At 43.5% G+C, this 24,890-nt stretch overlaps 2 protein-coding genes and 1 long non-coding RNA gene across 6 annotated transcripts; 2 read left to right on the forward strand and 1 right to left on the reverse strand.

Annotated features, from left to right (window-relative positions):
• The first annotated feature begins 276 nt into the window (after positions 1-276).
• On the forward strand, positions 277-5,969 carry LOC118233273 (kelch-like protein 38). The gene is made up of 4 exons (XM_035428790.1): positions 277-765; positions 2,549-3,899; positions 3,990-4,095; positions 4,486-5,969. Exons 1-4 carry the CDS (start codon positions 683-685, stop codon positions 4,773-4,775), a joined length of 1,830 nt encoding a protein of 609 aa, XP_035284681.1. The 5' UTR covers positions 277-682; the 3' UTR covers positions 4,776-5,969.
• A 178-nt stretch (positions 5,970-6,147) lies between these two features.
• On the reverse strand, positions 6,148-14,555 carry LOC118233283. Of its 4 annotated transcripts, XR_004766508.1 has the most exons (4): positions 12,430-12,518; positions 11,652-11,716; positions 9,966-10,196; positions 6,148-8,758 (listed from the first exon to the last, which is right to left on the reverse strand). It is a non-coding gene; the product is annotated as an uncharacterized LOC118233283 (long non-coding RNA). The 4 variants fall into 4 exon arrangements; XR_004766509.1 differs by lacking the exons at positions 11,652-11,716; positions 12,430-12,518 and adding an exon at positions 14,049-14,555; XR_004766510.1 differs by lacking the exon at positions 11,652-11,716 and having other exon boundaries at positions 12,430-12,511.
• Positions 12,559-20,546, forward strand: fbxo32 (F-box protein 32). The gene is made up of 9 exons (XM_035428802.1): positions 12,559-12,820; positions 13,759-13,871; positions 13,979-14,028; positions 14,124-14,216; positions 16,563-16,656; positions 17,303-17,487; positions 17,869-18,051; positions 18,607-18,750; positions 19,168-20,546. Exons 1-9 carry the CDS (start codon positions 12,708-12,710, stop codon positions 19,255-19,257), a joined length of 1,065 nt encoding a protein of 354 aa, XP_035284693.1. The 5' UTR covers positions 12,559-12,707; the 3' UTR covers positions 19,258-20,546.
• The last annotated feature ends 4,344 nt before the right edge of the window (positions 20,547-24,890 follow it).

Consider the following 24,890-nt stretch of genomic DNA (forward strand, 5'->3'; position numbering starts at 1 on the left):
CAGAACTGTGGTCACTTGCACCACATAAACTCACTATTTGTCACTAGCTGAAGTAGAAACACCAGAAGAAACTATACTATGTCTTTGAACAGCTGTAGTCCATGTCCCCTAATCCAGATCTCAGCAATAGCAGGATGTGTCTCACATACCTGCTACTGATGGCCCACAATGCACCTCTCCACTTACCTCTTCAGCAGAGGTGTTCAGTGTAGACAGCTAAGCCTTTCAGTTCAGCTGTTCCACTTATTCAGTTCAACCTTCATCGTAAACTATATTTACTGGCATCCAGGGTAACACAAGCCTGGGTAGTGTGCCTGCGCTGTTTCCAAGCGGTGGGCCAGCTCCTCAAATAACCACAGGGTTTAGCAGCACTGGCCTGTCGATGCCTCAGTAAACACACGGGGACATGGGTCAACTTGAACACGCTGTGCAAAGCCAGAGACGCTCTCATGTCGCTGAGGAAAGAAACAAAACAAGGGAAGGGTCACGTGTGCAGCCGTTAGATACTCGCTTGGCTCAGGCTTTTTTTAGGGCTGGAATGCGCAACCCGTGGCCTCACGGCTAGCTCCGAGACCATAACAACAAACGTCACGGCACCTTCCTCCCTAAACACCACCTCCTGAAACTTTCGGTGAAGTACGGAAAGAGGTGAGCAAGAAAGGGGGAAGGGAAGCGTACGAAAATGCCACGCTTTGCGTTTTGGGATGAAGGTACCCCAGATTCAAGAAACAAATTGAGCCTAAATGACACAGACAAGGAGTACAGGTAAGAAGTCACTGCCAAACAGGAAGTGCTGAGCTGTGTGTGACAGGGCTAGAGTCTGAGTAGGTAGAGATGCATAAATAAATACAATGAATGTCTGTTCTTTGTGTTTAATAGCTTCGGCCATGGTGGCAGGTGGCATTGGCGTAACACAGCATAACAGTTTCCATTGATCCATATGGACGGGGGTGGCAAAGGACTGGCATGTGTCTTTTATCAGCCAGGAATTATGGGAGCTGTGCAGGATATGACATTTTTTCTCAGATATATTTTCTTGATTTTTTTTTGTTGATGCTTTAAAAGATCACGCAGAGGCTTACACAAATTATTTTAAAATCTGTCCAAGTAAATTTTAATTGTCTACTTCATATGAGATTAGAATGTTTTGATCCTTAATATGTGGATGTAAACACGTGTCTGCTGCTTAAAGAAGGGTTTCTAGAAAATATCTGCCATAAACATTTTTTTGTGTATATTTTTCCCTTTATTACATCATGTCCATATTGCAAATGTCATGGTGCCATTTATATCCTCTCAGTCTGCACGCCACCTGATACTTAAATGTCGTGTTCCTCCATATGTTGATTTTTCTGTGTAATTGATATGCATAATCTTAATTATCTTTCTGGTCTTTTATTTAGTATTTGGAGCAGTTTTAAAAATTAATTAGTGATCTGTTTACATCTGAATTTTTTTCTACAGACAAAATGTTCAAATTTAAATTTATAGAAAGGTACTCTTTATCAGTGAGTTGTTACACAAAAAACTGCATGTCAAATGATCAGTCTCTTTCCAAAAGTGCTTGGGTGCCATTAAATGGCTTTTATTTGGCTGCAAAGTAATAATACTTAATAGCAATTATAATGCAAAATGGAACATAATTTAACCTAAATTAGTCCAGTAGCTGTCTCTGGGGAGATTAGACAATGCAAAAACCAGGGGACAAATTGTTGGGGTCTAAAGTGACAGTTGGGCTATGATATAGCCACTTTTTTAAAGTAGCATTTGATGTCCAGTGGACATATATATCAAAGTGATTCAGGAAAGAGAAAATATAAATGAGCGTATGTGTCAGTGACACTACGTTGCATCAAGGTCTGTCTTAAGAAACAATGATACACTGGGAAGATAAATGAGCAAAATGTATTCTGGGTGAATGAGTCATTGTCCATGAAGTGGGGAGAATAGTCATAACAATTTTACATTAAATGTAAGCCTTTGGAATAAAGCTAGGAGGTCCCATTCAAACTATAAATGTAAGCAAGAACAAAAATGGGGATTGGAGCCTGCAGTGTGTACTATTGAATGCGTAGGATAAAATAAATGGCCAACATTTTGATTCTCTTAGTAAAGGTGCACATCATGTGTGCAGGCTGGGGCCTATAAGTATAGGTTTGAGCCTGTACTGTGAGCCAATGCCATGAGCATTTTAGTGTGTGGGACACAATTGGCCTTTTCCTGCCAGAGTGGGTTTAAATTGGCCAGGGTTCTTTGGATTACCACTGCAACCGCAACATCCTCCCAACAATACACCAGGCTACCACACTGAGAAGTAATTCTCTCTTCCGATGAATGGTTGGTATGAGTGGCACAGTCTGGCTCATAGAGCAATGCATACTATGCTTTAGCTTCAGTAATCCTTCCACTGGTGTGGGTGGTACACTCATGCAAGATTTTCCTGAACTTTCCCAGAATAGATTCAAAAATGTAAATAGAAATGTATGTATCTTGTGCCCATGAACATATAAAGCAGATGGTTCCCTCTCTCCTCTCTCCTGTCTCACAGAATGGACAGGCCAATGCTCGAGTTCTACCAGTACAAGGACAGTGAGCTTTCCTCACACCTTCTCTCCCAGCTGAATGGCCTGAGGCAGGAGAGGATCTTCACAGACGTCCTCCTCTGCTCGGACAGCGAGGAGATCCCTTGCCACAGGACCGTCCTGGTGTCCAGCAGCCCCTACTTCCGGGCCATGTTCTGCAGCAACTTCAGGGAGCGCCAGCAGACCCGGGTCGACCTGAAGGGCATCTCGGCCAGCATCCTCGGCGACATCGTGGACTACGTGTACACCGGTTCCGTCACCATCACCATGGAGATGGTCCTGCCCCTGATGCAGGCCGCCTCCATGCTGCAGTACCCCCGGCTCTTCGAGGCGTGCTCGGCCTTCCTGCAGGGGCAGCTGAGCCCGGACAACTGCCTGAGCATGGTCCGGCTGTCGGAGATCCTCCACTGTGCCAGCCTCCGGGAGAAGGCCCGGGAGATGGCCGTGCAGAGCTTCTCGGACGTGGCCGCCTCTGAGGACTTCCGCGAGCTCCCGCTGCCCGAGCTCATGTGCTACCTGGAGGACGACCGCCTGTGTGCCGAGGAGGAGCAGGTCTTCGAGACGCTCCTGGCCTGGATCCACCACGACCCCTTCTACCGCCGCGGCGCCATCCATGACCTCTTCAAGAAGGTCCGCCTGCGCTACATCCACCCCACCTACCTCTTCCAGTTCATCGCCAATGACCCGCTCATCCAGTCCTCCACCCTGTGCACGGAGATCATCGAGTCGGTGCGGAGGCTGATGCTCTCCGTCAGCGCCCAGTGGCCCGGCGACCTGGGCCCGCCGTGGGTGGCGCCGCGGCGCTACACCTGCCGCGAGACGCTGGTGGTGGTGGGCGGGCGCAAGAACGGCGAGCAGACGTCGCGCGAGGCGCTGCTCTACGACGAGCGGACCCAGCGCTGGCAGCGGCTGGCCAAGCTGCCCGTGCGGCTGTACCGGGCCGCCTACGTCTGCATCCACAGCATCCTGTACGTGCTGGGCGGGCTCACCATGGGCATCGGGGGGGGCACAGTCAGCGCCGACGTCTACACGCTGTCGCTGAAGACCAACCAGTGGAGGGTGGCCGAGCCCATGCGAAGGCCCCGCTATGCCCACCAGAGCATCTCCTACATGCACTTCATCTTCGTCCTGGGAGGGATCGGGCCCGAGAAGCGCATCTCCGGGGCCGTGGAGAGGTACAACAGCATGTTCGACCTGTGGGAGCCCATGGCCCCCATGCCCACGCCTGTCCTCCACCCGGCCGTGGCCGCCGTCGACCAAAGGATCTACGTCTTCGGTGGGGAGGACGCCATGCAGAACCCCGTCAGGATGATACAGGTCAGAGAGCGTCTCGTGGAGCGTAGTGTCCTCGCTCGTTTGTTTTCGAGGACCGCCGATGGATAAGGCGCCTCTTTGGTTTCTCCCCAGGTGTACCACATCACTCGGAACCTGTGGTCCAGGCTGGAGACCAGGACCGTGAAAAATGTGTGCGCCCCCGCTGTCACCATGGAGGGCAAAATCTACATCATAGGAGGTACGCACAACACGTCCGTAAACAAATCGCACTGGAAATTGTGTAACATAAAACACAAGATTCAAACACCTCGTGCTAAAAATAAACCATGAGTACGTCTTGTTTCTGTTTAGGTATTAATTTCCTCTGTACTGAAACAAGATCAGGGTTAAGTAATTATCTGAAATACTTTAACCCTTCAGGCAAAAGTGAAACTGAAAAATTGCTAAATTATTATTTTAAAACAAACATATTTTCACTAATAATCTGAACAAAGATCTTCTGTCTTATGCTTGTGCATTTTAGTCAATAACATGGCGGCAGTTCTCAGGGAACGGAGAGTTATGTATCACTATATACCAGCAGCAATTTTGTCCAGGCTTTAATTGCCCTGCTTGACCTTTTTTAAAGGCTACACAAGGAGAGTTATTGCTTATGACACCAAAGCCAACAAGTTCGTGAAGTGCAAGAACATGAAGGAGAGGAGGATGCATCACGCTGCCACCGTGATCGACAACAAGCTGTACGTGACGGGCGGCCGTTACATCACCAGCAACGACGTCATCGAGGACTCGGACGCCTTCGAGTGCTATGACCCCAACACAGATGCGTGGACCTGCAAAGGAACGCTGCCATACAAGCTCTTCGATCATGGCTCTCTTCCCCTCTTCTGCGTCTCCAACAAACCTCACCCGCCCTGAACTACATGGAACATTTTTCATAATTAGAGAGAATTACAATTGTGATGGGTTTTTCCTCATACTACAGGCCCATTTCAAAACGTGTTACAAAATGGTTGGCATGGAAGGCCCTGTGGTATGTCTTAAATCGGAAGATGTTTTACTTCAAGAGTCAAGGCAGCACATTGGCCTCAAGAGTGTGCAGAAGTCTCTTAGATACACTTTACATAAACAACTGCTCAGCAGTAAGTCTTGACACTAACCCTTGTAACAACTGGTTAACTGTCTAGCTCTCCTTGGAAAGGAATCTTTGTTCATAAATGATGGTCTAGCACACTTGTTCTGCATTAGTGTCATAGTACAGGAAAGACCACACATTTCTTCATAAGAAGAGTTTTTTTAAAACATTGTACTTCAAAACAATTTAAGCCATATCATTTGTAATACAAAAAAACAAACTACAGATAGAAAAACATTTAAAAGATGTAATATCTGTGCACTGAGCAAGCCTCAATATTGAATACATTCCTGTGAATTTGATTCTTAATAGTACATGTGTTAATAATGAATTTTCATATTCAGTAAGCTGTATAATATAGACATTAAACCACAATGAAATGGGAAATGTCCATTCTCGGCTAGATATTTTGCTTATCCGACTAACACACTTCTATCATTTAATTAGGAGTAGAAGCCCATGAAATCATGAAACAAGTGTTGATTCTGCACAGTACAAGATTGCATTTTGTGGTTTGTCAGGGTGGTATGAAAACTGTGAAAACCTGTGTAATTTAATTTATTTTAATAGAATATAGTCACTAAGCAGCCTTCAGGTTTCCCATAGTATCTTAGCAGCAGGTTTCCAACAAACAATTTAAGCAAAACATAGTCTGTTACATAAATATATATAGGATATGCTGAATATAGTTACTGCTCCCAGTGTATTTATAGACATTTTGAATGTAGAACAAAGTGCAAGTTTCGACAGCTGAAGATAAACTCACAGCTGGAAACACAGGATCACTGTGACATTGAATCAAAGTGAGGCTGCTGCTCAACTAGTCCATGACAACCACTATCACCATGGGAACTATGGGTCACCATGGTTGCTGCCTGTTTCTGCTTGTCTGTTGTTGCTCTCCTCACAAATCCTCTTCAGAACCCCAACTGACCCAATGACTTTCCTGTTACAGATTGAACCTTCTCATTTTTCACTGTGTCGGCATGCTGATGGTACTTACTTACCTTTGTATATTTGTTGTGTTACTTTGTTTTATAATTATTTGATAAAAATGATTTCTACAAAAATACATAAATACAAAAACATTTTTGTGTCCCTTCTCATATTATTGTTTTAATTTTTTTAAGCAAATAACAGACTTCATCAAGGAAATAGCAGCACAATAGCTCCTTAAAGACTTTAATGGCTGCACAGTATAATAAAACACAACACAGAAAGTGTAATTTTCTGTGTTCATTACAAACAACCGTTTTTTTTCTAGAGATGTTATGGGCTTATTCGTTCTGTATGTTGTAGTAATTAAGTGACATCTGCTGCAGCTCAGCTATGGCTAACCGATTCTCTGGGGTCAAGTTCATCAGCCTCAGTCATGTGTTTTTTATGACAGAGCACTTAGATATTCTAGGGAGGAGTGCAAACAACATGCCCAGACATGCCAGTAGGAACTGTGAGAGAGGACATATCAGGTGCAGACAAATTAAACAACCAAGAGGAAATTCCATATCACCCCCACAACCTTCATGGAGTGCCATGCATTTAATTATGTCTCCAAATGATAAGATCAGATACTAGAGAAATAAACCCATTTAAAGACAGCGGTTTCATCCTGTGCGGTATGGAAATCAGTCATTATATTATTAGAAAAATATTACTGCAGAAATATTGCAGCAGTAAATCCTGGTGCAGCATTGTGTCCCACATCATGGATCTAATCCTGGCCATGCCAGCTGCCAGCTGCCACTGAATGTGGATGGATGAACTGCAGGGCAACACGCAATTCCCAATAGCATCACCCAGGGAGGGGTGGTTTCAGTCTGCAGCAGCGCTGCCCCCACCTCCCTGCTCAACATTACAGTTCTCCATTGGTCCGCCTGCATTGGTCACCCGCACCTGAAGTGTACAGACTCCGCCCACGGAAGTGGCTGCACAGCTCACCTGGTGGACAGCAGAATGAGAAGAAGGGATGGCTGGCAATACATGTTTCAGAGAACAGTGTATGTGTGCATAACAGGGTCACTCACAGAGTGTGACAAGAGAACAAAAATAGTGCTGCTAGTATGCAGCAGTCTTTGTTTCCCCTAGCTTTTCTGCGCCAGGTGTATTGTTGAATCGGGGATATTTTTTGGCTAATTTGGGGGTAGAATTTTTTGGCGAATTTGGGTGAATTTGGCACATTCAATCAGGAAGTGTTTCTCTGTTTTAATTTTATTGTCTTTACATTGTTGGCACAATCTTCTTTCTTCTGGCAGCCATGATTTCTTGTGTCTGCCGGTCTCTGTGGCTAGGTGGTGCTTGCTGTGTCTGTACCTCGTTAAGGTGGTTCTCAGTTTTTTTGGATTTTTTTGTCAGTAACTGTGGTCAGGTAGTTTGCTACAGTGTATTATTTTTGGGGCCAGATGACATTTCTTTTTACTTTGTGATTTTGTTTGTGATTCCCAAGAAGTAAAATTATTTTGTTGCAATTTGATTTATTCTGAACCAGGCCATCTGCATAGAACAGACACTTAATCTCTGAGTCGGGTAGAGTGAGACCAGGCACTGCAGATTTTTCTAATATGCTTGCCAATTCATTAATATAGATATTGAATAGTGTTGGGGTTAGGCTACAGCGCTGTCTCACCCCACACTCCTGAGAGAAGAAATTTGTTCTCTCTTTTTTTTGCCATTTTTTACACTGTATTTGTTCCCATTGATTTAATGAGATCATAGGTTTTACCCCATACACCACGTTCGATGACTTTGTAGAATAATACTTGATGCCAGATAGAATCAAATGCTTTTCTAAAATCAACAAAGCAAGCAAATATTCTTTTTTGGTTTTGGGTTACATGTTTCTCAATTAGGGTGTGTAGGGTGTAAATATGATCAGTTGTGTTGTGATTTGGTAAGAATCCAGACTTTTACTCAAGACTTTGTATTTTTGAAGGAAAGTTAATAGTCGAGAATTTATGATACTACAAAGAAGCTTCCCCAGATTACTTTTCACACAGATGCCTCGGTAATTGTTTGGGTCAAATTTATCTCCATTTTTGAATATTGGTTCTGTTCCAGATGTGTGTGTGCGTGTGTGTAAGTGAACCGGAAGTGGAAATACAGCATTGACACATTTAAATACCAGACTTTTGGAATTTTAAGTATTTTCAAGCTCCGAAAAGCCAGAAATAAAGTTGGGAATTACAGAATTAAATTCTTTGTTTTTAAACTGTGATTGTGAAACAAAGTAATTAGATGGTGTTTGTCATTAAAAAGTTTCAAGGGAGACTTAAGTTGGTGTTTCATTCTCTTCAATGCATCGGGAAACTTAAGCTGCATATCAAATGGCTCTCAGTGGAAAGTTCTGGTAGAGTGTCCAAGCATTCCCTTTCCATGTTCACTGTTTCAATTACCCCACGTTTATTTGTGAAGAATAAAATGTCACCACCAGGTGTCAAAGTCTAGGCTAACCTTAACCAGATTGCCTCTAGTCCAGAACAGACTGTGCTAATGGCTGTTTTCATCTTCGCTCCGCAGCTTGTGGAAGGTGAGGGTGTCGAGGTCAGAAAGACTATAGGTGAGCTAGGGTTATTTTGGGAAACAAACAAGGGGGAACATTACACCGCAGGAATCATGTGCCTGTGTCCTCGTGGGCTGCCACACGGCCTCACAGATGTGGTGGCGGAAGGTGCGAGCCGAACCGTCTGGGGGCAGGAGGAGGGGATGATGAAACTGAACTGACATACAGCAGCAGGTGCGCCTGACAGAGACGTATTTTGTCAGCTGTTGTCTGTAACCATTGAAACAACAAAAACAGCAAAATAGAAACCTGTCAGTTATGTCCGCGGGTAATTTAGTAGAACCTTAAACGATATTTTAGGAAGCAAATTATTTTTTTAAGTTGTCTTATTTTGCCATCTCTCCTTTCCCACAATTCATCCATCCTTTTCCTTTTATTTGCTATTAGGTAAGATTTGTGTTCTGCTCATGTCTAGGAAACCCCCAGATAGTAGAGCTTCAGTGCTGTGCTTGTGCCAGAGACCAAGCATAGTTTGGGAAAAGATATTTTGGGAGCAGCTGGACAAATGTCACATGCTACTCTAATGAATGTAAGAATTCTTGTTATTGCTTCTGGGATGCGGTCACAATATATTCACTGTAATGAACAAAATGACAAAAAATATCTATTATCCTCCACTTTGGCTATTTACCAGTATTCCTAATTCTACTGAGACTAAATATAGCTACATCAAATATGTGACATCATTTGCCTTGGAATTGTGCCAAAGCCCTGAATTTGCTGTTCCTCATAAAGGTCCCCAGACAGAGGTCATTACTTCCTCAATTTCCCACGCACCCACCTACGGCTTGCTAGGACACTTTTAGTGTCCACTTGAGGGGAAATCGTTTTGAAATAAGAAAAAGGCCTTTGGGAATCAGATGCTTGTTTAAAGCCAGACAGAGTATTTTGAGAATTGCGAGCCCGTCAGAATTCCACACAAGCAAAAGGAAGGAGAAATAATGGCAAAAGGTTTTCAACAGGTCAGCACATCATATCCGAAGTTACAGTATCAACTAAACAGACGTTTCCATCAGACATTTAGATGAATCTCTAAAATATGCCATAGGAATTTGTAATTAAACATCGAGAGCCACAAATCCGAAGGGTGGTCAACAAAAATCATGGCAAAATCATGGCAAATATTTTTCAGAAGACAACCCTGGAATGTATTTTTATTAATTCAACTGAAAGTTATTGGAGAGAATAGCTCAGAAAATGAAACGTGTCCAGATATGTCTGCAGTGTATGACTTTCATGCAAACAATTTGGATTCCAACCTGATACAAATCATAAGCTTCCAGAGCCAAGACGGCGAGTGGCCACGCTCCAGCACATCGCTGTCTGTGTGTTCGGCACATGCAGAACATCAAGGACATAAACACAACTTTATTTTATCTATCACTTTCTTAGAATGCTGTCGCCTCCCCTCACCCACCTGTGCTGGGGCTTCATCTTGCCATGTTTTTCATTTCTTACTCAACCGTGCCCAGTGTGAGCGTGACCTTTGACCTTTTTTTCCACAGAGGGGTCCATTGGCCATCCCGGCAGGGGCGAGGCACCTGCTGCAGAGCTCTGGTTACTCCGCTGCATCTGGGGCGGGAATGGTGGTGAAGGGACGGCATGCCAGCCCGCGCTCACCCAGGCATCCCACAGGCGTTTCAGTCCTCTGGGGCCCGATGGAGGAACAAAGAGGAAGACAGAGTAACTGCACGGCTACCCTCTAACCACACCCTGCCCTGCCAAGACTAATAGATTTCACTTCATTCATTAATTTACATAAATAATTTATTCCTTCAATTTTCTATCACTTCAAATGGTTTTCATGAGTTCGCTAACACTGGAGCTAAAGCATTGGTGTATGCATTACCAGAGCTACAGTAGGCCTTGGTTTGTAAAGGAGGAATGGACAGTCTGCACAGAAGCTACTGATATGTATGTAAACACCATGCCCCACTATCGCAGTTCTCTTTCTCAGCCTCTCTGCCCCCATGATTTTCTGAAAGCACTCATGTAAATACAATGAATTAATCTTACTGAATCTAAACACACTGTACTTGGTTTGGCTTTGGCTGTCAGTGTTCAGACACTGAGCAGAATTTCTGGCCAATAGCTTGCGTATGTAGTGGAGTTCAGAGATGTGCTTTACATGAATATCCACTTCAGGGTGTGATGTCACCCCTGGAGAAACAGTAAGCCATCAGTGGGCAAAATGTAAATTTTTCTGTATAGAGCAAGGGCCACAGTTCAAACGCCACAGCAGGGTTCAGTGTCTTGGATAGTATGAATGATGCCTAACAGTCAGCTAAGGTTGCAGCAGGAGCAGCACATGAATATCTACAACAGAATGTGATGTTTATTTTTATTTAATGTTTATTTGATAGGGACAGACACATTTAAACATAGATTATTGTCAAACAATATCCAATGCAATGTATCACAGCATCTATAGCATATGCTAATTTCCGATGCTTGTCCCTTGTCCCCTGGGTAAGCAATAAAAATGTGTTTAGACCCCTTTCATTGGGAACCTTGGTCTATAGCTAATCAAATTAATCATATCTCATGTTGTATCGACTGGCCAGCTAGGCCTGTGCTCAAAATCAGCCAACTCACTCCAAATAAACTTACCCAACCAAGTACAGGGGAAATGGAAACAGTCTAGAAACTTCATTTTAAGATATAGTTTTTATAGTGAAACAAAATCTGTCCCGTTGGCATTCAGGCTAAACATAGGAGGAAATTAAAATTTTCAGAAATAGTAGAAGTGTTTTTTCTACACGGTCATTAGTGCATGCGCACTCATTAGAATCTTAGTGGAAACACAGTTGAGAGTGATCAGTCCACAGCTGTTCTCCTAATTACACTTTCAAAGTGTCTATGTCTGTCAGCTATGAAGGGAGATAAAGATGGGTGGAGACAGTCAAAATACATAAAGTATCTCTGTGGGTGTTTTTATTTGATAAAGCTCATTTGGTTCTGTAATCTCTTCCCCAGTTCAGTAGCCTGTAGTTCAGTTCCAAACAAGTAGCCCATTTCCTGAAAACTGCAGCCCCTAAAATGGTGCACTTGCAGCATTTTTGTTTCAATCCTATCCGGTGTATCTGAGAGTGGGAGATCTCACCCATTGTGCAATCCACTATCTTAACACTTTAATCTGACCAAAGTGTGAAGGCTGGAGAAGGAAAACTGCAAAAAAGAGGAAATACAGGATCCATAAATAAGCATGGACTCTGCCCTGTCTGCCACTCCTCCTTCATTTAACTGAAGAAGCAAGACGTCATTGGAAGCTAATCGAGTAATAGATCATCTAACTGTGTAATATCAAAGCAGCCATATCCAGTTGCACTATCAATAAATGCCCTTTGCCATCCTGTTTACAATTTTTTTTTTTTAATTAACATTTAATAACAAAAGGAATTCAAAAATGTCAGCATAACACATAATAGTATAAATACCGCACGGAAACACACAAATAATACATATCTGAAGCTCGGCACATACACACTTATTGGTTCTGGTTTAGGGTTTTCAATTATTTGGTTCCACTTTATGGTGCTAAGCTAACACAAACTGTGTGCGGGCAATGGAACAACCAAAACGGTTTCAACAAAACATTTGATGAACATTGTAATGTTGTCTTGCCCCTTAAGCAAAATCCCACGAAAGAGCCAAGACTTTATTTTTAACTTGGACAGAGTGAGGGGGAGGAATTCTGAGAACTTAAGAACAGAGAACTAGAAAAAAAGGGATTAGTTTCTCCATATTTCATGTTTTTTTTTTTAATGGCCGTAGCTTTAAAATGCTAGCTTTACATGAACTGATATCAAAATTACGTGGATTTCAGTTAATGTTGAGGGCCAGGTGACCATTTTCATAACCCTATAGGCGGATAACGTTACCTGCTAGGTTTTGCAACACAGGGCAAGATGATAAACAAAGCCACGTGTTGTGGGAGAGTTTCCAAAAGGGGCGGGTCTGTAAACATTTCCGGAAACTTCGTTCGCGGATATAAGAACTGATGCGCACATAGCGCACTAGAGAAGTCATCAAACGCACACCAGGAAAAGAGAGCAAAAAGATCAAAATAAAGATATTTCATAAGTAGTGCGCAGTGCAGACATTAAAAACTATCTATTGTTATTCTTCTTTGCTGTTTTGTTCCGGATAATTTTCGAAAATGCCATTTCTTGGACAAGACTGGAGATCGCCTGGGCAGAGCTGGGTAAAAACAGAGGAAGGCTGGAAAAAATTTTCAGACGACAAGAATAACAATGTCACTGAATTGAAAAGGTTAGTACACATTTTGGCGTCCGCTTTTTGTTACTTCGTTATATAATCATTATACGAACTAGGAACATCAAACTGACTGCATCTGTTAATCGTTCTACGTAGTTTGCTAGCTGGATTGTTGAAATATTTTCCACGATGTACAGAAGCATCGAAATCAAATTGCATGTAATATTATACTTATACAGCCTTATATAGACTTCTATAAGTCTATATAATTGCCCCTAATGTAATCTTTAAACCTCTCCATCCATCTCCCCAACCCTAGATTTGAGAGATATTCTTGAGTTTTCCTACCAGTGGTATGAAACCAAGGTCAATAAGCAAAACTACATCTGCCAGCTTTCGTGCCAGTCGAGTGTCAAATTACAAGACAGCAGTAAATAACAGTGCTATTGTGTGGCTTAAGGAGTGTTTGTCTTGCTGTCAACCATATTGCTATAAATAACCGAGAGACTGATAGGATTAATGAGCATCTGTTTGAAACGAAATAGCTTTCAAAACAGTTGTATCTAAAGAAGAGACTACTACACCGATTAGAGCTGCGTTTGGGATGAGGGATGGGGGATGGGCGAAGAGGGTGGCGGTCTGCCTATCCTCAAACTTTAGGCTGTTGCGTAATAAACTTGCGAGGGACTGTTTCTTTGTAGCCACTCTAATGTGTTTGAAAACAACTCCTTTTGCGAGTGCGTGATGCAAGGACCATGTTAAGGGAACATTTGAACATTTTCCAATTCCTGACCTGCGTGACAAAGAAACAGATGGGAAAGAATGAATTGATCATAACAACATTAATTAATGTTCTTATCTAAGTCATTATGATTGTAAGGAAAAAAAGTTCAAATCATAAAGCTTGTGCTTACTGCTTTTAAGTTACATGACTAAACTTCAGTTCACTCACTCAAACAAAGAAACTAACGCAATGCAATCGTTTTGTGCAGCTACTGCAAAGAAGAGGAGTTCTACAAAGAAAATCTGCTGCTTTCCATGGGTTATGACATGGCCGCTAAGAAGCGCAAGAAGGACCTTCTGAACAACAACACAAAGATTCCTTGTAGGTTTTAACTCCTTGGGGTGGGGGTTGCAGTGGTCAAAATAACAGTATGTTGTGAATATAGGCTGGAAGCTCCTCAAACAGATTCCAATTCTCTTTCTATGCAGACTTCCACAAAGACAAATGGATATACGTCCACAAAGCAAGCACCAAAGAGGTAATGAATCCATCACTCACCCGGTTTGTTGTATTGATTAAACTACACGTTGCATCCAGGTGTTTCAATCTTTAACTCTGTGTTCTTTCACACAGCGCCATGGATATTGTACGCTAGGGGAGGCCTTCAACAGACTGGACTTCTCCAGCGCCATCATGGACACCAGAAGATTCAATTACGTTGTGAGGGTGAGTCGGCGTACCGCAGCATCGTGGGTAACATTTCACAAATAATTGAAAAGGAAAAGCAGCGCTGGCTGCAAAGAGTTAAGCGTCAGCTGGCAGGCTCGCACTGAGGGCTTCTGACTTGCGTCTTATCACCTCGCTCCAGACATGAGACGCTCTAGGAGGTGTTTCTTCTGCCACAGGAGCAGAGATAGCGGCGCTCTGCCGCTGCGTCTGTCGATACACACATGGCACAGCACATCTGACGCTTTAACATCAGCTTGCACCCACACTCGGAATAAAAAAAAAGCTAACGCGGTCTTCGGTACATTAGCCGCCAGACGGTAGCAGTTGAGGTAGCAGCATGCTGGCAGGGATGTAGAGAACCCTGGATTATATAAGATTGTACTCTGATCACATGAAGGCTGATACTGTATGTAAGCAGGGTTTATGTAAAAGCACATATGGCATTTGGAAAGGTAATTGCAGCCGAGGCCAGATAAACAAGAGGCCTGCGTTTTGGGGGGGGGGGGGGGTTTGTTGTCAGGCAGTGTCCTGAGTAATAGCTGGTGAGATTTTGGTCACATGACTCACAGCTCCTCCCTCCTCTCATGAGGAATGGATTTTCCAAACACATGATCCTAATCATCGTCGGCACCATCATCGGCATCATTGCTTTATTTCTGGAGACGTGGGCTGGAGTTAAAAGTTTTTCACACTTGGCAGAGCGTCAGCCACACTGTCTTAAATGAACACACACATGCACACACACACGCATGCGCTCACCAAGGTAATTGTTTTTGCATTCGAGTGTATTGACCTTTCACCTTGCTTAGAGACACTCAGCTTGACCCAACACTTCCCAGTGAAACTGACACTCTGGGCTGGACAGCTGTGCTGAGTGACAGGTTCATTGCCCAATCTTTCTGTTCCGATTGTGAAACCCCCTGAGATTCACATATTAAGCACAGCCCCCCCCCCCTCTCTCTCTCTCTTTCTCTCTCTCTCTCTCTCTCTCTCTCTCTGTCATGGGAACCTGCCCCAATGCCGCTGGAGGGCTTTTCCTTTGTGCTCTTGGTTAAGCAGATCATATTTTAACGAGGACAAAAACAACCCATCAAAATGTTGGGATGTTCAGACGAAGTATGTTTTCCCTCTGACATTCGAAGGCCCAATAAAGATAATGAGCCGGGCACGAGGAGTCTTTGTTTGCAACAGTGGAAAACTGGGGAAGCAGCCAAGTGAGAGCTGTGTCACTAAGTGGAGGCTGAAGGCAGAGACGCTTTGTCCCGGGCAGCTCCACGCGGAGATAAATAAAGAGAGGAGCACTTGACTTTAGGCTTGGGGGGGTGGGGGTGGGGCTAAAGAGGCTGTTACGCAGGGGTGCTGACAATGGTCACATGCTCCTAGCCGGGGGGTTGAACAGGAGTCTGAAGCGCAGGCGGTGTTTCTCCATGATGTCAGCAGGCTGTGGGATGGGGGGTGGGGGGAGGGGGTAGGGGGGGGCTGGCAGGCAGTCACATGCCAGACATGCTGGTCTTGTCTCAAAAAACACACAGTCACCTCCAGGGCCTGTTCTTCGCTGCCTCTGGCTCCAGATGAGTAAGCACTGAGAAATCGACACCCATCATTAGGGGGTGCTGTATTGAAACTAGAGACTGCGGGATTATTCCCTGAAGTTGTGTACATGCAGTATCATGCGTGTGTTTTAACGTTAATGTAGCCTGAAAGGGCTATGGCTGAATAAACAGTTGGTTCAGCAGTCTTTAATCCGTACAAACCGCACTATATTCAGTATTAAATTTTGCCATATGATATAATGAAATATTGTTTTACAAACATACCGGTAATATGTTTTACATATTTTACATGTTTTACATGTGGTTTCCACCTACGAGATGTAAACTACATTCTGTAAATAATGTTCTGTCTTGTGGTGGACCAAATGAGTGCAGGTAATCATGTAATATACAGGCACTGTCAGGCTTAAGTAAGATTGCCATGCAGAAATTGTGAAACTGCAAATCGGCATGGTTCAAATGGAGACTACATGCTGACACGGATGTTGTCTGACGGCTCTGAATGTACACAGTGTGTGTCACTGTCTTGGCTGAGCCTCAGAAGTCTCTGTTTACTGAGAAGGGGGAGGGCGGGCTTGGAGAGAAAAAGAGATCCCTCATTCTGAACCAAGCCAGACACTGATATTTATTTCTGCCAGCTTCTCTTTCAAAAACAGCCGGAGAGCGAGCGAGAAAGAATAACAGCATAACACCGGACTGGAAGCCAGCTTAAAGCATAACAAGGCATAAGAAATGGTTGAGGGGAGGCAGGGTTGCAAGTCTGACAGCTCAATATTTATGTCTTCTCTAGCTACTGGAGCTGATAGCCAAATCCCAACTGCCGTCGCTGAGTGGAGTGGCACAGAAGAACTACATGAACATTCTGGAAAAAGTTGTGCAGAAAGGTGAGTCAGAGGAGTGGGGAGCAGTTAGTGAAATCAGTGGCATCTCGGGGCTCCAGACCCAAAGGGTTCCCCCCAGTGCAGCCTCAGACATGGCTACCTCCTGTCTGTGTACAATGTTTCCAAAAAAGCCAAATAATTTAAGCTGACACAGTTCACTCGGGCAAATGCCTAATCGTGCCTGGCCACTTCTAGAGGCAGGGGAATTTCTTAATTGCTCCAAGTGGAAGGAATGTCATTTCAGAGAAAACGGTGCACTCTTGTATTGTGTAAACAAAATGTTCTTTCAGATAAACAAAGAGCCAGGTTGTTTGGGGAAAGTTTTTTTTAAGGCCTACTTGTAGATCATCTCTGGAGTGTACAATTTTGTCTTTAAACAAGCACAAAAATTTTTCATCTACATTTGGCACTTTCATGCCAAATCTGAATGTTTCTAGAACATTCAGAGAGTTTGCTGAAGATTCTCAGTATTTCAGACAATTATATCTTTGGTTTACTTTTCCTTTTATTTCATTGATTTGTTTGAATTGTGCACTTTTTCTACGTGAATGGAAATGAGAGACTACAAAGTAAGGAAAGAGGACTTCATTGGTGATGTATGTGGCTCCGCCCTTAGCGTGTGCTAATTGACATGCTGTTCCTTCCACAGTGCTGGAGAACCAGCAGAACGTGCGGCCCATTAAGGAGCTCCTGCAGACGCTGTACGTGTCCCTCTGCAGCCTGGTGCAGGACATGGGCAAGTCCGTGCTGGTGGGCAACATCAACATCTGGGTGTACCGCATGGAGAGCATCCTGCAGTGGCAGCAGCAGCTGGACAACATCCAGATCAACAGGGTGGGTGTGACAGAGCAGGAACACCATAGGGGGCAACGGTGTGGGGAGGGAGGGCCTACTGGGAGCAAGGAGTTGGGTGGGGGGGTGGACAGGAAGACCAGGGAGCCATTGGGAGCTAAGGGGGGGTGGGGCAGAGGCCCAAGTGATGGGTGGGATGTCACAGAGGGTAACAGGTGCAACAGGGCTGTGTTTATTTGACACAGAGGTACACATTTTTGTAGCGAGGGTCATGGTGGATGACGTCGAGAGTCTGAGGTCATGTTTAAGCAGGTCTGGTCCCTTCCGTCCATCAGTGCTGGAAATGACTGTAGTTAGCAATGTAGAGCATGCGGTCTGAATGGGTGATGCAGACACTGACGGTATGTTTGCTTGTGTCCACAGCCCACCACCAAGGGAATGACGCTGACGGACCTGCCCGCATGCCTGCAGCTGAACATTATGCAGAGGCTGTCGGACGGGCGGGACCTGGTCAGCCTGGGCCAGGTGTCTCCCGACCTCAATGCCCTCACTGAAGACCGCCTGCTGTGGAAGAGGCTGTGCCAGTATCACTTCACTGAGAGACAGGTAGAGTCCTGCCACACACACACACTCACACATGTGCACACACACATACACCCTCACATGCATACACATTTGCACACACTCACACACAGGCATACACACACTCACACATACACACACTCACACACATACACATTCTCACACACATGCATACACACACACATACACCCTCACACACATTTACAGCACTCACACACATACACACAGACACAATCACATGCAATCACGACACACACATGCACGACCACACACAACCACACACACACACACAAACACTATCACACACATTCACAGCACACACCCCACATTCCTGATTAAATTAAATGTTCAAGTTTTTTTATGCAGAGCTATACATTAACTGCTTGTAATTCCATAAATGGCAGGTGTCAACACCTCCACTTGATTAGTAGTCAACTCTAGCCAGGGTTGTTCTTTTTTCTGCAGTCTCTATTACACATTAAAGGAGGTAGCACCTGAATATACAATGGCACTGCTAATCAGCTGTAGGTAAGGAAGGACAAGGCGATACGATCTCATGCACACATTTCCCACCTGCAGATCCGGAAGCGCGTGATACTGTCAGACAAGGGCCATCTGGAGTGGAAGAGAATGTATTTCAAGCTCTGCCGGTGTTACCCCCGCAAGGAGCAGTACAGCGACACCCTGCAGTTCTGCACACACTGCCACATCCTCTTCTGGAAGGTGAGAGCTGCCACTCAGTCTGTCAGCTGACCCCGGAGATCTGCCCACATTCTGCTCGGTTCTGTAATTCTGGCTGCTGGAGTGAGAGAGCTGAACTCCGCTTCGCTAATCGTGACATCAACAGATCAGGAGCCTTAAAGACAGAGGAACGCAGGGCAGCTCACTTCAGCGCACTTAATTTATTGCTTTATAAAGCCGTCCCAGGGTTCTTTAGGAAACTTCACTGCTAGCGTAGTAAGCTAAGGCAATTACAAGTTTTCATTGAGCCTGTAAATCATGTTTACTTGAATGGTCGGTGAGGGGAAGTTGCAGCTCAACGCATGCAATTAAGTGCAAGTACTTTTTCAAATGACGCAACCTCTCCAGTATAAATGTAAAACTAATCTTTTGTTGTTGTTGTTTCGTTTCCTTTTGCAGGACACAAACCATCCCTGCACAGCCAACAACGCAGAGAGCTGCTGTATGCCTGTGTCTCCACAGGGCTTCATCAACCTCTTCAAGTACTGATGGGCCCTCAGGCACTGCCTTGTACATAGTGTTCATAGTGCAATGGATTCCTGGATGTCTTGAGATGGGTTGGGGGGACTGAAACGTGTAAATTTGTTGGGGGTGTTGGGGGTTCAGGGTTTTTTTTTGGCTTGAGAGAAAATGAATGTATTGCAGATGGTCAGAGTATATTGTGACAGATTATGGATATCAAAACTGGAGACATTGAGGCATTCTATCAAAATCTGGTAGCCAAAAGCATTTTAAAAAAACATAGCCGCAATGAAAATTGTATAATTTAAAAGAGTTAGTTACTACATGTCCTTGTACGTTGGACAACTGTGCTGAAAATACAGAAAATGTTTGGTTTTTTTGGTCTGAAAAGATATTTTCAGTTGAGTGAATATCGAGAAAACTAACACTGAAAGTAACTTGAATATTTACTTTTTGAAGGTAGAACAAGACTGAAAACTGAAAGTACCTGATGTGAACTTTTTTTGTGAACTGGTTTTTATAAGTCAAGATTGTCTAATTAGGCTTGTGGGATCTCTGAGCTGATTTTTGGAATAAGTTTTAGGATGCCCTCTGCCTCTACTTGAATGTCTTCTAGTTTTGACCTGGTAAGAGACTTAAATTCTCTTAACTATTGAGACATGGCTAAAGGCTATGTGCATGATATGAAAAATGATGGACTAGGTACTGTACATGTCACCAGAATGACTGGTATCGTATGATACTTTTTTTAAAGTACATTTACATTTTTCACTTTTATACATTTGATAATGTTTTCTTTTTTCCAAAGGATATTGTGTAACTGTGTTTTTGTTTTCCGAAAGGTGCAATGTAATATTTTATTTTACTGTAATCAAAAGCTTCACCAAAGCAGTGTGTACTCTGCCTTCAAAAATGCTAATTAGACACATATGTAAGCATTGTGTATTCCTTGTGCAGACCATTTGTTAGCCTGAAATGACATGTTTTGGGTTATAGTATTACAGTTTTGGGAAATGTGTGTTCAGTAATAAGAAAGAATTATTCACGGTTTGGAAGAATGTTATAAACCTGTTTTCTACTGGCACTTGCATGAAGCAAAAATTTCCAAAATATTAGAGGTTTTTTTATTTTTTTGTTTTATAGTTTCATATTCATTTTGTTTTCTGACTCATGGATGAGGCACAAGAGGGATGGCCTGTAGTGGGCCTTTTAGCATGCTCAAAACACCTTTTTTTGCACCACATAAACAATGTGCTGTAAGTGAGGTACCACACGATGGCCTCGCGTTTCATTGGATAAATAAACAACCAATCATATTCCTGCATTTTCATTTCTTTGATCAAATTCTGCACTCTGCAGTTGTCATGGACACGTACTGCAGGCTCCAAATCGAAATTCAATTAAGCCTGCATATCATTTGGCAAAGCAAAAAAGTAAGTGCATTTGTTGTAAGCTATTCGTCTGCTCAGCAGACACAGGAGACGCTATGGAGAATGGTTTCCAGATTTTTCCACTTCATCGGCGCACATTTGAACCCACTTACATTGTTTTGACTGGAGCAAATGAGGGGAGTACCCAGGTCACGCTCACCTGGGGCCTAAACACAAAGTCCCTTTGATTGATAGTCCTTAAAACTATGCAGTAATTCTGCTACACACTGCCCTGGAGAAACAGTATTCCTCTGATGGCTTCACACCTCATAGAGCACAGATCAAGAAAATATGTACTTCAAAAAAGGGAATATAAAAGATTCATGAAAGATTTGGGAAACAATAGTACTGACAGTTCACTTGCTGGGGTTTTAAAAAATATATTATTTTAGAGCCACGGTATGTTTAAATGGTCCTGACAGTTTATATGTGAAATGAAGGATATTTTACATACAGAAGTTTCTGATGACCAACAGGCTTTACAATGGCTGGTATAAGGGCATTCAGGGGTTTGTAAGTACAGCTTGTACAGCAGTAGTATATTTTCTACAGAAAGTACATTTCAACAGAATACCTTTATAGCGTTTATTCACAATTACAAACATAACTATCAGTTTGTATATAATGCCGGTACTTCTCCCCTTGATCAGGGAGTAGCCTCAGGCTGTATGCACGAAAATAAACTGTTCCAACCAAAAAGATTAAACAATTCCTTTAGGAAAATTCCCTGGAGGCATAACACCGAATACGCTGTTTGGAATTACTTTGAGTGTATTTTCTTGTTTTGCACCACAAACCCCCGCATGTCCCCGCAGCAGCTGTAAAGCCAGCAAGTCATCAGAGATTTAATCTGTAAATATCTAAACTTAACAGTAAATATAAAAAAATATCCTTCTTTGTATACAAAAATTGGGCAAAAAGCATACCCTAAAACTGAAATAATATTTGAATAAACCTAAACGTGAACTATCCTGTTAATGCCTGGAATTCCAGTTTATAGCTCAACTCTGCCCCCTTTTGGAGGAAAGTGGTTATAGTTCACACAATCCCTGCCAACCATCAATGGCACTCTTCATTGCGGAATTAAAATAGCATAAAATGCCCCTGCATTGATCTACATTTCCAAAATTCTCCCTACATCTCACTACCCAGGGAGCAATCAACACACAAAATCACTTAAAATGCATTTAGTTTATTGTAGGTATTGCAAAAGGGTTTTGTTTCAATAAATTAAATGAACCTATACAAATATATTTTGCATTATATTTCCGCTTGAATAATATCACAAAGAAGAAAAAAAACAGCATTACAGGAATTTTCTTTCAACCAAACAAATGAACAGTTGGCTTGATTAGCAAACAACAGTATATAAATAAATATTACATTCATATAAATATCTTTAATACACAAAAGCAGTGAACAGACATTTGAAGTCAGTGAGGTTAGCCCAGTGGTGGCTAATTGGGGTCATAAATGAACATAGATCAGCTGGTTTAGCAGGTCTCTGGGATACTTCCCAGGATACTTAAAAAGGCACCCAGGGTTGTTCTCTGAAATTAATACGTACAAATCAGTAATTACCTTTCAACTTTCATTAGCATTAATATATGATAGTTTGAAATGAATTGTCAGTGCTCTAGAAACTCAAGTAGTTGAAAATGAACAAGTCTTAGTTGGATATTCCATGTACACTACAATTCAACAGTCCCTGTACATCCAACCAAGCACCTCATCCAAGTTCTGCATTCTCACAGAATAACCCTAGGTGCTATTTCAAAAATCTTGACATCACCTGTTTTTACCTTTTCCGCATATATATTATCAAACTGTAAGTAAAACCAATGTGGCAGAATCCGTCAGCCTGCACTGGAGGGCTGCTCGTCATACACAGCAGGTACAGGCAGACTGGATGTGTCTGATTGGCAGGAGGTGACTAATGTCTCCTGTCTGTTCTGGCCCCACGATGGTGGAATGACCTCCCTGTGGAGGTCAGAACAGCTGAGACTGTGACCCATTTCAAACGACGACTGAAGACCCACCTCTTCAGGCTGCACCTCTCCCCATCCCTCCCTTCCCCCCTGTAAATGACTAAACTTAGGGTTGTAACTAGGCAGCTGTTTCATAGGTGACTTAGTTGATGCGCCTGTCTTAACGACTACTTGTATTTTTTTATTTTTTTATTTTTCCATAGATTGCGTTGTTGCCGTTCTTGTTGTTAGTGTTAATCAGTTTAACCATCAGGGTCCAAGTTGAACTATGCGGTTGTTCCCTGTACTTGGACCGGTACTTCTCTCTAGGGGTTTCGTCATACTTGTTCCTGGTTATGGTTATACACTTTGTTGTACGTCGCTCTGGATAAGAGCGTCTGCCAAATGCCTGTAATGTAATGTAATGTAATATAGAGACAGGGTAATGGGAGAGCCCGGGTTCATGAACCTCATAGCAGGTGGAGTTACGAGTTTTGAAATCAGTCACTGTGAACAAATCCATTAACTTTGCCCATTCTTGGTTTACTGTGACCCCCCCCCCCCCCCCCCCCCCCCCCCCATCATCAGGGAATACCCTAACATCCCAGCCATCCCTCCCGAGGAACACATTATCATTCATTACAGGATCAGAGAAGGCGATCCCTGAAGACAGAGATATGCGGTCCTGATCTGCAGCTCTAGCACTGTTGGCTCAGGTCTGATCAGAAACCCCAAGGCTAATATTCTCCATGGTGCTGTGCCTAAGATCTGCTTCTCAGACCACAGATCACACATCTGGGCCACTTTGGGGTTACAGTGCTCAGTGTTGACCAAATCTGCCCTAGTTAAATGACAAGCTTTCAAGTGCATTTTAAATGGAGTATCCACATCGGGTACACATTATTTTTCATTGTTTCTTTTTTATTTATTGGGATTGGTGGGGGGAGGTGGTACTAACCGCGCTCACATTAATAAAAATGATAGTCCTGCCCCCATGTGACACCAGCTGCAGACAGGCTACAACAGCTGCCCCAGGTTTCTCATTTTGAAATCCAAGTCTTTTCGTAAACATATAAATTTACATGATACCATAGTGAAGTGTACCCACATAGTAAAGACTAAAACTTGACAACCTTACATCACAGGTTTCCATTTCCTTAAAGAAAAGAAGCTCAGGCCCTCTCACTTTCATGAAATCAAAAAATCCAGTTTTGATGATGTCATTTATAGAAAAATTCTAAAAATGCATTCTCTTATTGAATTATGCATCACTGACAGATGTCACATGCATCTCCAAGGATACACAGCCCTGTTGCTTGTCACTGGTTTATACAGAGCAGTTGTTTTTTTTTGCCATTTTCTCCCCAATTTAGTTGTTATACCAATTCCCCGTGTGTATCACGGTTCTGGTCGATGCGCTATCCTCTGTCAGTCTGGGGAGGGTGTAGACTACCACATGCCTCCTCCGATACATGTGGAGTCGCCAGCCGCTTCTTTTCACCTGACAGCGAGGAGTTTCACTGGGAGAGCGTAATGCGTGTGGAGGTTCACGCTATCTCCCCCAGATCCCCTCCCTGCTGAACAGGCACCCCGACCAACCAGTAGGAGTCGCTAATGCAACTATCAGGACTCATACCCTCACCGGCTTCCCACCCACGAACACTGCCAATTGTGTTCTTAGGAACGTCTGACCAAGCCGGAAGCACCGCTGTCGGGGGTCTCTGCGGTGGTAGGCGAGTGCTTATACCTCTACACTACCCAGACGGCCCCAGAGCACAGTATTTTAATCAGTGCATTTATTTTCTACATATAGTAACGTAAAAGGAAACCACACCATAAAATGTGTCAGGTAATGTACAATTCAGCCATATTGGTTTTCATCCTGTGAAAATAAACAGTGTACATTTTTCCATTGTCTGATAGGGGGTTCTCACCCAATCCCGAGAGGACTGCTGACATGCCAGGACGCCCAAGGTGTCCGTTTAATGGGCGGTACTATGCAAATAGGGTAGGCAGGTTCCGTCGGATATATGCCTCTATGGGATCAATACGAACAAGTGGTGTAGCCTACCACAGAACACTGCCGGCACCTGATTGGATAGACACTGGGCGGTCCTTGGTTTTGGCTCCCCGTTTTCAAAATGGAGCAATATGGCGGAGCGTTGATAAACTCTCCTTCTTCACCTAAACTGTCCACTAAAATATATTTCTGAAAACAGTTTAGGTGAGAAATAGGCCAGCTCTCCCTCCTGTCGGTAGGAAA

This window comes from Anguilla anguilla, chromosome 1 (assembly GCF_013347855.1).
Source record: "Anguilla anguilla isolate fAngAng1 chromosome 1, fAngAng1.pri, whole genome shotgun sequence".
In the NCBI taxonomy this organism is placed as follows: domain Eukaryota; kingdom Metazoa; phylum Chordata; class Actinopteri; order Anguilliformes; family Anguillidae; genus Anguilla; species Anguilla anguilla.

Coding starts and splice junctions, on each gene's coding strand:
- fbxo32 (XM_035428802.1), top strand. CDS start 12,708: ATGCCATTTCTTGGACAAGACTGGAGATCGCCTGGGCAGAGCTGGGTA. Junction 14,029..14,123: donor ACAAAGCAAGCACCAAAGAG/GTAATGAATCCA, acceptor TCTTTCACACAG/CGCCATGGATATTGTACGCT. Junction 18,751..19,167: donor GCCACATCCTCTTCTGGAAG/GTGAGAGCTGCC, acceptor TTCCTTTTGCAG/GACACAAACCATCCCTGCAC.
- LOC118233273 (XM_035428790.1), top strand. CDS start 683: ATGCCACGCTTTGCGTTTTGGGATGAAGGTACCCCAGATTCAAGAAAC. Junction 3,900..3,989: donor ACCCCGTCAGGATGATACAG/GTCAGAGAGCGT, acceptor GTTTCTCCCCAG/GTGTACCACATCACTCGGAA. Junction 4,096..4,485: donor CAAAATCTACATCATAGGAG/GTACGCACAACA, acceptor CCTTTTTTAAAG/GCTACACAAGGAGAGTTATT.